At 36.4% G+C, this 14,341-nt stretch overlaps 1 protein-coding gene across 7 annotated transcripts in view; it reads right to left on the minus strand.

The window, feature by feature from the left end:
* The window catches only part of CTDP1 (CTD phosphatase subunit 1), a 102,201-nt gene that overhangs the window by 50,263 nt on the left and 37,597 nt on the right, over positions 1 to 14,341 (minus strand). For 3 of the 7 annotated variants that reach the window (XR_008440781.1, XR_008440780.1, XM_054000337.1), the window contains exons 10-12: positions 12,818 to 13,051; positions 7,012 to 7,174; positions 1,293 to 1,369 (exon numbers count right to left, since the gene is read on the minus strand). Coding sequence is in view for 4 of the 7 variants with exons in the window: in XM_054000337.1 (XP_053856312.1) it covers positions 1,293 to 1,369; positions 7,012 to 7,174; positions 12,818 to 13,051 (474 nt within the window). In the remaining 3 variants the exon portion in view is untranslated. Of the gene's footprint in view, positions 1 to 542; positions 645 to 1,292; positions 1,370 to 7,011; positions 7,175 to 12,817; positions 13,052 to 14,341 lie in introns of those variants that run through there. The other 4 variants (XR_008440786.1, XM_054000302.1, XM_054000329.1 and 1 more) reach the window with 3 other exon arrangements.

Below are 14,341 nucleotides of genomic sequence, written 5' to 3' on the forward strand. Positions count from 1 at the left end.
CTGTATTATTTAACCATATTAGAGAACGGTGAATGTCAAAATTGTAAAACAGGGGAGCAGCAGTAAATATACTTTCCTTCTTATAAAACGGCTTTAACCTATAGTCTTTAAAAATTTTAATCACATCACATTTCTTGGTGCATCAGCCAGCCTTTACCTGTTCATGGAAGACAAACCAGCAACATGATTCCTAGCATGGCACCCTCACCATTTCTCTCCACAAAATTCATCTCCCAGTGAAAGAAGGCAAGCAGCACATGTAGTCTTGTTGGGTTAAGCCATTTGGTAATAAGCACTCCACAGTGAAAACAAAAAGCTGTTGAGAGCATGGGGGCCAGCGGGTATGTGAGAGTCAGCACATGAAGGAAGGTGACAATAGGGCTGTCAGTAAGGAAACAGCATGAGGAAGCACCAATGGACTGAGACCAGCCTCCTCAGGTCTGCTTATATAAGAAGATGCTTTAGCAAATCCTTTTCATAATGGTCTCTTACTGTCTCGATGAAGAGCAGCACGCTTACCTTTCTTACTTTTCAGTACATGTACTTTCACTAATAGTTTTTAATTGTTTTTACAAGTCCAGTTAGAGTGAAAGCTGTTGGACAGCTGCAAAACAAGACCTCATCACTTCCAAGGGCCAAGGGACCTGGATGATAATCATTAAAAACAGCAAATGTATACACAGGCTTATTCTTTTTCCTTCAAGAAAAGGTACAACTTATAAGAAGCTAACCAAATTTAGCATCTGCACAATTTATGACATAGTACATGCTAAGGTGTCAAACAAGAAAATTTGTATGAGAAACGTAGTTGTGGCAATTCAAAGAACCATTAATCTGGAAGATAATTGACCAAGGGAACCTAGGCCGCTATTATTTGCTCTAGAGACCACATCCTCCACATTAAATTAGTACTTTTTAACTAACCAAGAGGCTAACCACTTACTGAGATAATAGTTTTCAACGATTTGAAGGAGAAAAGCACTCCCTCCTAATTCACTGCATGGTACAGTCACTAATGTGAAATAAAAACCAGAAATTAAGGTATAAATTTGCTTAGATAAAAGCAAAACGCAGAGTGACAAAATGTAAGAGCATAAGTGGCTTTATGTAAGAGCAGAATGTTGCAATTTCAGTCTTTATATATGGTATATAAATACAACTCAATTAAAGGAAAAGAATTTGCAGAATATGTCCCAAATCAACAGAACCATGTTAATGTGAAAGTAGTTCATTAGGCAATTCCCACTCAAGAAAAATCTGTATACTTAAATGCACTCGTGCACAGAACATACCTCTGCAATGTGGTCACTTTGCAGCTGCTGACCACATGTCCCAACCAGATGGTAGGAATCTCTGCAGCTCCACTTAACTGAAGTGAAAAATGGGAAAGCTAGAGGTTGGACTGATATCGGATTCACTCCCTCACTTCCCCTGTCCCAAGTCCCAAACTGAGAGGAATTTCAACCAACAAAATATTTTACCTTAGATGGCAGAGATGATGACACTTGACAAGACATAGATGCTACTCTCAAACACCATGACCAAACCACAGTAACAAATACAAAAACCTAAGCATCAGGCAGCTAGTAAACTATGAGTGCACAGCTGTTCCAGGACCTTAGTAATCCTGGGCCATCCTGGATGAGAAGGTACTGCAAAACAAACAGAAATCTTTCTGCCTAACTGAACTTGTTTCATCTTACTGCCTTACTGGAAATTCTTTTTCAACGTCCTTCCCACTTGTGAAACCCCTACTGGCATCTGTTGAGGACTGGTCCTGAAAGTACTGGCACATATGAGGACCTATGGCTGTCTGCCTTCTACTGTTACCATGGATGCAGCAGCAGCTGAGATATAAGCAACTGAGAGCAGGATCTTGAGCTCAACTCAGGGTAATTTTTTTTTCCTTTATCACTGACATTTTAAAAATAGAGCATCTTAGATTCTTGCTATGCATTTCTACTATTTACATGGACTGGTGAATTAGAAAGGACCTGAAAGATACCATAAGGGAGCTGTACTGACAGCCATTGCTCTAGAAGGAACAGATGAGAATAATTTGTAGCCAAAAGGAAGAGAGGAATGAAAACTCTTGACCTTGTTTACTTATTTCATGGTCAAGTAATTTATCACACACAAGAACATCAATGTAATTATGAAAGGGACATTTATTAAAAAAGGGAAAATCTTTAAGATTACATAAAGCTGACTCCATTTTTAAAAAGCTAGCATGATGCATGAGGCTAAAAATCACCTTCTGTGTCTGCAACAAATACCCATGAAGAAAGAATATATTTTACAGAAAAACAAAGTCAAGGTCCATCAGGAAGCAATTAGTATGCAAAAACAAACAGCTTATTTATAACACATAGGACACAACACTGTTAGGATTAGCTCAACTTAACTAAGTAACTGTGCATGATGCTATCCCAGTTGTAAGGTTGTCTCCAAATATAATTTAGGAATACAAATTTAGAAGAAAATTATCCCTAATAAAAAGGAATCAGCAATCAGTTCTGAAGAAATAGGCTCACAAGATGATCCATGAGTAACCTCTGGGAACGAGAGCTACATGGCATCCTGTACGGAGACAATCAGTTATTAATGGAAAGACACATATATGTCTTCACTTCCTTTGCACATCTTGCTTCAGTTAATAGATCTTATTTCTGGAGACAAATAAGAGTAATTTGAAGCCTGCATTCCACTTTCTGTTTTTTTCTCAGTAAACTACAGATCCACACAACATTCCTGACTCGAAGGTCAGGAGCTTCGACATATCCCTGGCAAAGGATGACAATGCCACACAGTCCCACCCCAAGCAAGTAACAAAGGCTCCTGCAGGTGAGCAAGTCCATTGCTGCTGAACTGGGGAACAAGCAGAGCTGCAGACAGCCCAGTTTCTTCTCCCTAGAGGACAGGCTTCTGCTACAGTTACTTTCCAACACAGACAATGAAAGCAAAAGTAGATAACTTCCCTGTAAAGTGATAGAATTAGGACTGAGAAAACAAAAGTCATCCTGGAACAGCTATTAGGGACAAGAGGCTTCTAGTTAGTTATTGACTGCATTTAATTGATTGGAAACCATTTCTTTAAAGATTTTTCTTTGGTGAAGATTACAGCATACTAGATACAATTCTATATAAAGAGCATTTTTATGGAATGATCTTTTGCAGGTTATGTAGGAGATAGCCAGTTACTTAGAAGTAAAAAATTATCCAGTCCTGTAAAAGTGACTATAAACAAGCTAATTTGACTGGTAGCATTTAATTCTGCTGCCTTTACCGTCCCATAACAGAGACGAACAGCAGCAATCAGTTGGAATGCACCTATGTCAGGCTAGTACAGAAAAAGGGAAAAACATTCAACTGTGAGGCAGCAGCACCAGGAGGCTGCACATTTCATAAGTAGGGATACATTCCTTATGCACTCACTCTGATTTGGCAATTGCCCTTTGAACGGCAATTCTATTACACTGAATACTTCTGTGCTTCCACTTTTCTAAAATTATAACAGTCCATGTCAGAGGGAAAGGAAGCTACCATTGGATCTGATCTCCCAGATCTTTGGCAGTGAAAGATACAAAAGGCTAAGTGACCTTAAACTGCAACCCAAGAGCTGAAATGCTATTCATTTCCTTTGATTTTCTTGGTATGCATAGCACAACTACAATGGAAAAAACAGGAGAAGATAAAAAATCTACGTAAGATCAAATTTTAAGAGCGATGCTTATGCACAGTGGTTCTTCCCAATGGATCAGTAGAAGAGCTACAGCTTTTTTACTAGGAAAAGCGACAAACACACTTTCAAATAGGTTAAGAAAGGGATTTAATTTGGGAATATATAATAATTAAATTCTCTTTATCAGCTTCCATTTTGATACTTCCAACAAAACTCTCCCACATATAAACTACACGTAAATTCTGTATTACCTGGGGCTGTGTGGTCTTTCACAGATTTTTGCAGAGAAAAAGCAAGATTTTCTTTAGATGTTAACTGCAAAGGACTTATTTATTGCTACTTATACCCATAGAAACAGTATATATGAACGCCTGCATTTCCTATTTAATTTTAAAAAATCCCCGTCCCTAAAGCTAAAGGACTCCTTTTGATCTTACTGAATTTGTGAGGGAACTCAGTAAAAATACTGAGGATACAGTTTTAAAGCTTTAAATGCAGTTCTGCCTTCACTCTTACTCCTAGTTCTTCCCATCTTCTGCCTGCTCCTGGCACTAGCACTCATGCAGCAGCAATGGTTATTTCAGGAAGCTGGAAATGATGAAGATTAATCTGGAAATGGTCTTTTTTGTCCCAACCAACTCCCTCAGCTGGCTTGCCATGGGGTCCTATGATTACCAACAGTAGCTAAGGGCAGAGATACTCCAGAGGTGAGCCTGGAGTGGCTTACACTGCAGCAAAGTCCCACTGGCACTTGCTTTCTCTTTCCTTGGACCACATATTCTTAACCCAAACAGCCTCAGCATGAGAACCTGATAAGTGAAGCGAGAAATCACTGCTGTCACTGGAACAGACTCCCTTGCTCTGCCCAGGTAGTCTGCAGTCAGCTGCAGTTCTTGTGGCTGCCACAGCCACTTGAATGCATACAAATGAAGCAAAAGCATTTCTGTGGCAAAAGCAGAAATTTCACATCTCTTAGTGATAATCTGATTCCAGAAAGGTTCTTACTTTTAACATGCTTTAGTGATATAGAACATGATAAAGAATGAGGTGGGGGCAAACACCCTTCTCTGGAAGTTAAAGCAGTCACAGTGTGACCAAAGTGAACTGGGTCCCAACTAGCAAGGTTTATTAAGCTTATTTTCACTTTATTTGATAATGTTCCTGACAGCAGACTCTACTGTGTACACTCCACTAAACGTTTATATTATATAGACTATGCTACCACACGTCATCTCTGTTTCCCAAGTGTACCTCCACACAATGCCATAAATGCCATAAAATCCTGCCTAATTACTTGTGTTACATTTCTTCTATGTGAATACAACACCTTTACTAAGGTGATGCTAGCAGTCCCAAGTTTTCCTTGCCTTTTATAGTCAGCTTCCAGGAGACAATGATCTGCTGGCACTACCATGTACAGTTCAACCTCCCTGATACATGTCCTATGTGCACCCTTCCTCCATGTCTCAGTGCTAATAGTTGATCCTTGATAAAATCATATTGGGAAGCTAAAATACCAGAAAAATCCCATCCTGCTTCTGCACTGAACAAACCCCAAACATACCCCCCTACTGGTTCAGCTGCCCGAGGAACAGAATCTTGATGGAAGGGAAAGCTTTTGGCAGCAATTTTTACCTCAAATCATACTCCTGGAACCAAAGCTAATCCAACTATGAAAAAAAAGTCACCGGAATTTGGGCTTCATTTTTTTCTGAAGTTCATGTAGTCTAGTTTCCAAGCACAATATGCTGCTTAAGCAAAAGCATAATTTAAGAAAAAATCATTGTAATTTAAGATGTTTATAGTTGTAGAAGTAGAAAAACCAATTTTTTTAGTTATAAATGTAGCAGCAGAGAACAATCAATCACAAAACCAACAATGCCAAAAGATTCAGACTTTTCACAAGGTTGCTAAATAGTATCTTTAAAAACAGAATGATAAATACTGAAAAATATGCACACTTCCTTTTGTCTCAGTGCACACACTGCATCAGTAATTCATTAATATCTTTCAAAAGCAACATGATTAGAAAAAAATGTCAGTACATAAAATCATAAAGGTGACCCATAACATCAACTGTCTTTTAAGTATCACTGACAATACAAATGGAAGGCACAGATGGATTCAGGGACTGATATCATGACAAGGAGAAGTACTAGAATACTTCTGGGAAAGTCTGACATAAAATGGGCAAAATACTGCAGAACAAAAAGCAACAGAAATCAGAAGCTGTCAACTCCAAGGTAAAGCTTAACAGGTGAAGTTAAAAGCCTCAAGTCACCTGAAATTCAAAGGAAATCATCACAGCAGTTGAAAGTTATGGGACATTTCCCCAGAATACCAGCTTAAAGTTCTTCTCAAAGTCCATCTTGAATTTACCCTGTACTGTATATAAAATCTCTTTAGGGAAATATGCAGAAGGGAAATATGCAGTTCCCTTCTTATACTTTTAATAAATTTTCTGAAGATAGCTCAAAGCCTTTTATAGCTAGAACCTTGGAATGAACTTACTGCCAAGAACATGGCAAGTTATATGCTCCTGTCCCCACCCCAATGAACTATCTAAGACTGAAGATGAATTCAAGCTCCAGGGTCACTAGATTTTATACTAAAGTCACACAGAGAATAAATTCATGAAAACATGGTGCACAGTGATAGGTAATTTTTCTTCTATGTATCATTTAATATTATGTAAGATGGTGGCTCATTTGAAAAAAGTGGATAGAATGTTAAGTGAAAAGTGAGCAGCTAGATGTTCACAATGAATTTCAAATAATGTGCTTTTGTATGAAAGACATGCAGCTCACTCTGCAACAGAAAGCTCCCTTCACCTGCAAAACAATTATAGCTATTACTTAACAACATTGCAATTACATGTCTGTGGATAATAAAGCCCCATGCTCTCATTTGTCTCCCCAATCTTCCATACAGTCTGCGCCTTATACATCTGCAGACCTCTCTTCTCCCATCCCATCCCACTGATTTTTGTCCACATTATTTTGAGATTTACTGTAAAAACAAAGCAAAGCAGAACAACTCTAAAGTGACACATGGCAAAGCTATCCACAGAGCAAAATCAATAACATGTTTAATGTGAAAAAGCTATTCTTAAATGAAGTTCTACTTTAAAGGTCTACTTACACACCACAGTATTCTGTTCTGCTTTGCAGAATGTAACTGCATTTTAGCCTGAGCTGTACTTTTGTCTGCTGTGGCTTTTATATAAAGTTACTGTAGTGGCATACAAGGTCAGTTCACATACATGCATAATTTAATGAAAGTTAGAACATATGTCATGTTAAATATCTGTCAGAATTAGTTAAGCTCACCTCTTTATCCATACTCTCTAAATCCTCTTTACATAGAGTGTACAGGGGCATTGTTTCAGACATACTTGGCTGGCGTTTCCTCTTAGATGGACCAGGCTGCTCTTCATTTTCACTTGCTGGTAGGTCATCTTCAAACATCTGCTGTTGATGTGGCTGAACAACTCTGAAAGAGTAAGAAAGATTTACTTGGTTCAGAGCTACAAATAAAATCCTATAAACAATTTATGACTGCCACATATCTATGACTTTGCTTAATAAAGCTCTGTGCTCATCAACAGGTCAGTCAAGTCTCCTGAGTAATGCTTTTATTTTCAGTCTGACAGCTAAATTTTTATTTTACCTTTGATAAGGCACTCACTCTCTTGACTTCGCATTGTTCTTTTACATAACCATTGAACCTTTTACATAACCATCTGCCAAGAGCTCCAGTAGTTGCAGATGCGTTGCCCTTAAAATACATTAATATTCCTGCACAAGTGGAGTTTCTCCATTGCTTGACAAATTTATTATTACAAAAGCAATGCTGACATTCTAATGCATTTTTCCTGATCTATATATTCTAGGTTTTTTATTTTGAGTCTCTAAGTATACCCTTTTATTTCTCAACCTTACAGACAAGAGTTCTGCATGTGGAAAGAGCACTTCTGCAGCGTCAGTTTTCAGACATTTCCCACATGCCAAGCCTGGATAAGATGCAAAACAGTCAATATTTCTTTTTTGGCTAGTGTATTGAAATATGGTAGCTTTTTCTTTTAGTCTGTATTCTATTACATTGTTAATTACTGTACTTAATTCAAACAAAAAGGAACATTAAAATGGATAAAATAATCATAGCTTCATGGGAATTGCTTTATGATAGTAATAAAAAGACTACATGCACAACAACAGCAGGAAACTTCCACCTTCCTTGGGTAAAATTTTCTGTGACTATTACTTTAAGTACTAAAGACTTCTAGAAGTTAAAATTACTAGACAATACAGATTAACTACCAGTACTGATCTGTCATATTAGCCTCCTGGAACAAATTACAGCAACTCAGCACCACACAGAATCCAATTTAAAGGTCATAAAGCTCATGGGTCACAAAATATTTATATTAGCCATAAGACTGTGTATTTGGAGAATGACTACCAAAAGCAGGTACAAAAGTGACTGCATTTGAAATCACAAGCAGTTTCAAGATGCAGCTACCAGGTGAGAGACTATCAACCCGTTTTTGAGTGACTGTGACTGAAAAAAAGTACAGTGTACTCTCTGTGGACTAGAGTTTCTATGCAGAATGGCTATGCTCATCAAGCCAGGATTTACAAGAATCAGCTTTAGACCAACAGTCCCCCACAAAAAAAGCCATTAAACTTATGCAAATCCATAAACTTATGCAAAGCCACAGGTAAGGTTCTACAAAATTAATTCCCCTTTTGTGAACTTAACAACTTCTTAAGAAGGCTATCTAAATATCAAGGGTTTTTTTACCTCAGTACTTAAATTCCAGAACGTATGAAATCTGAAAACCATACAAAGCTGTCAGTTTTGCTCATTTTGACACCTTGTATTTAGGAAGCACACATCTCCTCAGATTCCATGGACAGGTGCAGGAAATTTGAAATCTTGTTGTGAATGGGAGATGTAAGGGAAAAGAGTTGAGCCACTGCCATGCTACCCAAGACCTGCACTATCGGCTGTAGAAGACCCCCAGCAGCACAGCACACATGTGCACCTTTGTAGTCTCTTATTCCTGTACAGTGGAATTTCTTGTGAAGCTTAAACAATTTGGATGCTGTGAAAATGAACTAAGCAAACTGTTTTTTTGCTAGTTTCTCACCACTGCTAACAGTTTTTGGGTTGAGTGGTTTTTTTCTCCCCTCTACTATATTTTCTATTTTAAAGATCACATTGTTTTCTTTTGCTATTAAATTGCTCTCAGACAGTAATTTTTATAGGTAGATGATGAAAATAATATGGCATTCCACTATATTTTCCAAAAGGTTCTTTTAAAGTATGATTTCCTTGCCTTTTAATACATAACCTAGGCAGGAAAAGTGGTGACACCGTTCACATTCTTAGCAAAACAGAGAATGGCAAAACAAAAGCTATAAGCATTTTACACAAGTCTGATAAAAATATGACAAGCTTAACCATTCCAAGAATTACAGAGAAGTTATATGTAGCATGACAGCCAAGCAGATTTTCTTAGACTAGAAATAATATCTAAATACATCCAACATATTTTTTAAGAACACATTGTCATATGGTTGATGAGAACTTCTCCTTTTGTAGAACAGAGTGTGAGATCATATTTCACTACATTACACACAAATATTAGCTGTAAAATAACTATAATTCTAAAGGCTCCTGTCAGATGTTTTTCCCAGTATTTTCCCACTGCTACTAGATAAGAAACACTGGGCCTTCTCATGAAAGCAATCCAAAAGCAAAGTGAAATAAAGTCTTCTTAAATCTCTGTAAGACATTTTTGTTTTGTCAAGAACATTTTTTAGGCTTTTACATTTTCAGCTGCCTGTAAAGTTGAATACAAATTAAAGACATGAAAATGCAGGAATTTACATTTATTTCTAATTAAATGTGATTCATAAGTACTTTTTAAAACATAACACCATATTCCACCCTGCAGAGGTTGGTTGGTGCTTGCCAGTCTTACATGCACAAGGACATATGTGCAGTGTGGGGCCAACATTTGTGGAAGTAACAAGCACTTTCCTTGATACATCAGGTAAAGCTAAAATAACATTATCATCATGAAAGTGTTAAAAATATTTAAATTCCAGTCACATGTTCATTTTTTTGCTGTCATAATAACATTGTTAACATTAAGTAGGAAAAATAGTAACTACGAGCACATAAATTCAGACAAAAATGTTGTGAAATTAATTTATACAAATCTTCAAGTATGGCTTAAGCCACTAACATCTGCTTGACACATCTCTTCAAACCAAGTATTCGATGCATCTTAGCATTATTTTAAACCAGGGTACCACTTTTAACTTCTCACATGTAAATGACACCCATACTTTTTTTTCACTCTTCCGCATGGGCTGCAACAGCCATGATAAAAAAGCAGGTGCTCAAGTCTCAGAGCTGAGCACAATGGCAAGACCTATTGCTTGAAATGTTGACTACATTTACTGAACCATCTGTAACTCACTGGTGACAGTTTCACTGCAAATTGCATGTATAAATTTAAACTAATTATATTCCAATTTAAAATTATGTTTCAAGTTGGATCCCAGAAAGAAACTAAAAATGTTGAAACCCAAGACAGTGAGAACTGAAACAGTTCTTATGAAATGGTATTCAGATAACTTGAAGCCCTTTGCAATAACCAGCCCTGCAAGGAAGAGGTTCTATCATAAGTACAAGGAGGTCTATTCTTAGACTAAGACACCAAGAACCATTGCTATGCCACGTGCAGTTACCACATCCGCAAGGGCTTCCACTCACAGCAGCGCAATTCTGTTTCCCACTACCTGTAATTCAGAATCAGATGAAGATTTGAGAAACTATAAAAGAAAATTATTGGAGGCTTTGACTACACTCACCCACAACAGGAGCAGTTTTGAGTGCCAAGAACTTTATGGTTTAGTTACAAATATTCCACTCTTTCTGTAGAATGTGAACGAGGGAGCACATTAAGTCTGTCAGGACAGAAAAAATTGTCCTCTACCAATAAATTGCTGCACTAATGTAGTTTTATCTTAAGACAAGTATTATATCAAATTTTAAAGAAGATGTAAAGCTTTTCTAAAAGCTATCATTGACATATGCATTAAGATAAAGCTCACAGCACTGCCTCAGCTCTTCCACAGTCAAGACACAGCAGAGCTGCTTCTATTCAGTTTTTTTTTACTACTTCACAGCCTTCCTGCTCGGTACTTAAACGGCCTTGCTTTTCTTCTACACTTTGCCAAAACACTCCTCAAGATCTTAATAAAATGGAACTGCCCTGAGAAATAGAGATGTGTCCCAATTAAGAGATCAGTGTTTACAGGTCACCAACATTACCAGTAGAACAAAATCAACACGAAATGTGAATGAAAATATTTTTTCTCAGCATAGACCTTATGCTCATCTCTTTTCTTACAGCTGCTTACTTGTGTGGTAAAGTTGCAGCACATAGTAATTGGATTCACAGTCAGATTAAATTCTGAGCACTGACAGTCACAAAACCCCCCCCAAATTGAAATAAAAGATGGGAATAGAAAGGACACACAGCCTCACTCCACCCTCAAAACCTGTCTGAAACTCTATGAAACTCAACTAAAAGAACACGTAAAGTATATTTCTTCCTTTTCAATAAGGCACTCAAGTGAAGAAGCACCTCAACATTATGGAAAAATAGGCTTAGGTGTGGACAAACTCTTCATCAAGATGTTGACAAAGGTTTGGAAACCATTAAAACCTGTTCTTTTGAAAGCATTCAATGACCCATTAATATCAACATAACCCATCATACTGAAGCACCTCACAAGTGTCATGACTATTACATACATAATTGTCATTATGTATGTAATTGTTATAATTATTATTATACATATATTATTATACATAATAATATGTCAAGATATTATATATTAATATAACATTTTATATATTATATAATATATGTAACATATATATTATATTATAGATATAATATATAAAAATATATTATCTATTAATATAACATATTATTACACATATACATTATTCTTACACATAAGATCTTCCCAGCTTTATTTCTAGAAAAACTCCTTTACACAATAACTGACCAAAAAACCCAAAACCTTTTCAGCTCCTCTCTGGATACACGCTGTGTCGATTATTTAAAGATTCTAATGCCCATTACCATGTCACAGTAAATTAAAACAGACTTTGAAAGACAGTTAAAAAGGAACTGAAAACAGGACATCTTCACAAACAAGAGACTAAAAAAAACTGTGTTGAAAACAAGAGGAAAGCTGAAATAAGAAAAAGGATACAAACAGATAACAGAAAAAGGCTACAAAAAGATAACACTTTACAAAGAAAAGCTTTGCTTTTAATTGTATACTTCTTTACCAGTGGAATGAACAAGCCTTGCTGAGCTTGTTAGACTTCCAGAAAGTCAGATCTTTTATTTAGATAACTGGAGATGAATTCTAGATATTTCACACATCCTTAAGAGACAAGGGGTGTTTTTGCATCTTAACACAAATTTTGACAAAATCCAGATAGATACTAGCCTTTGTACTTCAAAAAGCAGACTGCCTCTTCCTCCTCCAGAATTAAGTGTCTTGACTTAGTGGTCTAAGGATTAGTAATAAGTACCCAGCCATATGGCCTTATTTCACAATGCTCAGTCAGCTACACACCTCTTCCATCACTTCTGATACTCCTCAAAAGGAAAGTTAATGACCCATTTGAAGGAATTAGGTGAAGAGGAAAATTTTATAAACAAGAACTAAATGCTATCAGGTATATTTTATTAACAGAAAACAATCCAGTATTCTAAGACCCATTAAGAAACATCAAGCTACCTCACTTCAGCAATCAACTACTGTAACATTCTTTAGACTTCACAAACTACACACTGAATTTATTTGGTTTGAGGTTCCCAGCTCCACTTCAGTGAGTCACAAAAAGCATCTGGAATTGTAGCATCTTGACTTCAGCTGATTATTCAGTTTTGCTTATTTTCTTGGCTTTTTAGAAAGCAAATAAAATAAAGCAAAAAATACCAATTTAATCAAATGAAAGGATAATGAGAATAAGATTTACTACAGAACCTAAAAATTTAGACAATGTGAGTCTTAACTATGCTTTAGGTACCTGAAGGATGAGTGTTCACCGTGGACTGGCAAAGTGATGGGAGGAGCTGGAGATTGGATGTACATTGACTGCCCAGATGTCTGTGTGGCTTTCCTGATCAGCTTTCCAGTGTTAGGATCATAAATTCGAACTTCAGGACCAGGTTGAGACTTTGGATGGATGGGTGTTGGGTGAAACAGAGCAGTCGGAAATGTGCTAGGTGTATCAGGAAACATGGCAGGGCTATTTTCTCTGCTAGATGGAGTTCAAAAAAAAAAATTGCATTAGAAATTTAAATGAGCTATCTAACCAGAGCATAAAAAATGAGCATTCCCTTTTCTTCTAAAGCAGAAGATGGAAGTGGTTTGGAAAATATCTAAAGAAAAATTTCTTCTCCTCCATCTCATTAAAGTCCCACTGAATTTAAAATAGAAAACTGCAAATATAAGATAATGTCATGTTTAAATTACTAAAATACTAATAAGTGTGCCTTAGAAATTGTCTAAACACAAAGTTTCTGAAATTATTTCCAGGTAGTAGCAACAGCACAATTAGCAAAGCATAATAATCTGCATATATGCAACAAAGAGAAAACAGGCTATTGCATCAAGCCTTCTATTTGCAAATTTGATCTGAGAGAAAATAAACAAGTAGTATTAACTTGCAAGTCATCCTAACTTATTTTTTAAACTACTAAACTGCTTATGATCACCCTGCTGCACTGTAAAAAACATAACTAGAAGTGTCAGCAAAAACATTCAGAGATCAGTCTGCAGGAATCACCATTATGGCACCCTATCCAATTGTGATGAAATACCACAAAAAAATCAAGAAAATTGAATAATTAAAAAAAATTATCAACTAAAACAGCATGTTATGCTCCATGAAAGTAATACTATGTTAAAAAAAGATTCAATTAATTTGTAACAAATACTAGAAGTGATACAAAACTGGAGTTGTTACCAGATGTTTCTGAAGTAGTCTTGTAGAAATAACACAGTAAATCAACTCCAAGTTTATTCTTTTCTTGCTATCTTAAGTTCATTTTACATGCAAATGTTTTCTCAGACTTCTCCCCTCCCCTAGTTTGTATGTGCTTTGGTCCCGTAATCACTAATTCAAACAGCTTCATTAAAGAGAAAATGCTTTCCAAAGTAGCTGCACGTATCAGGTTAAAGTAAAGATATTTGCATATAGATAGGTATCTTACTATCTTACTGACTGAAGCTTGGGGCGGGGGGGGGGGGAAGTATGAAGTTGAGGTATTGCATTTGAAACACAGAAGTAGGAAAATTATCATGTTTCAGTAAAATGGAAGAGTATTAATAGAGGGAGAAAAACTAACATTCATCTATACATCAAAAAAAAAAAAATATTCAAATGTTCACAAGCTACTGTCCAGGTTTCTACTGCAAACTTAGCAGTGTCAAATTAAGCATCCTATGCAAATATTCCAAATTTCGATTTAAAACCACCTGATAATACTTGTTAAATACTAAGTATCCTTGTCAAGCCATAAGCAGGCTACATGTCTTTTCTCAACTT

The sequence above is a fragment of the Vidua macroura genome, chromosome 1 (assembly GCF_024509145.1).
Source record: "Vidua macroura isolate BioBank_ID:100142 chromosome 1, ASM2450914v1, whole genome shotgun sequence".
Taxonomy (NCBI): domain Eukaryota; kingdom Metazoa; phylum Chordata; class Aves; order Passeriformes; family Viduidae; genus Vidua; species Vidua macroura.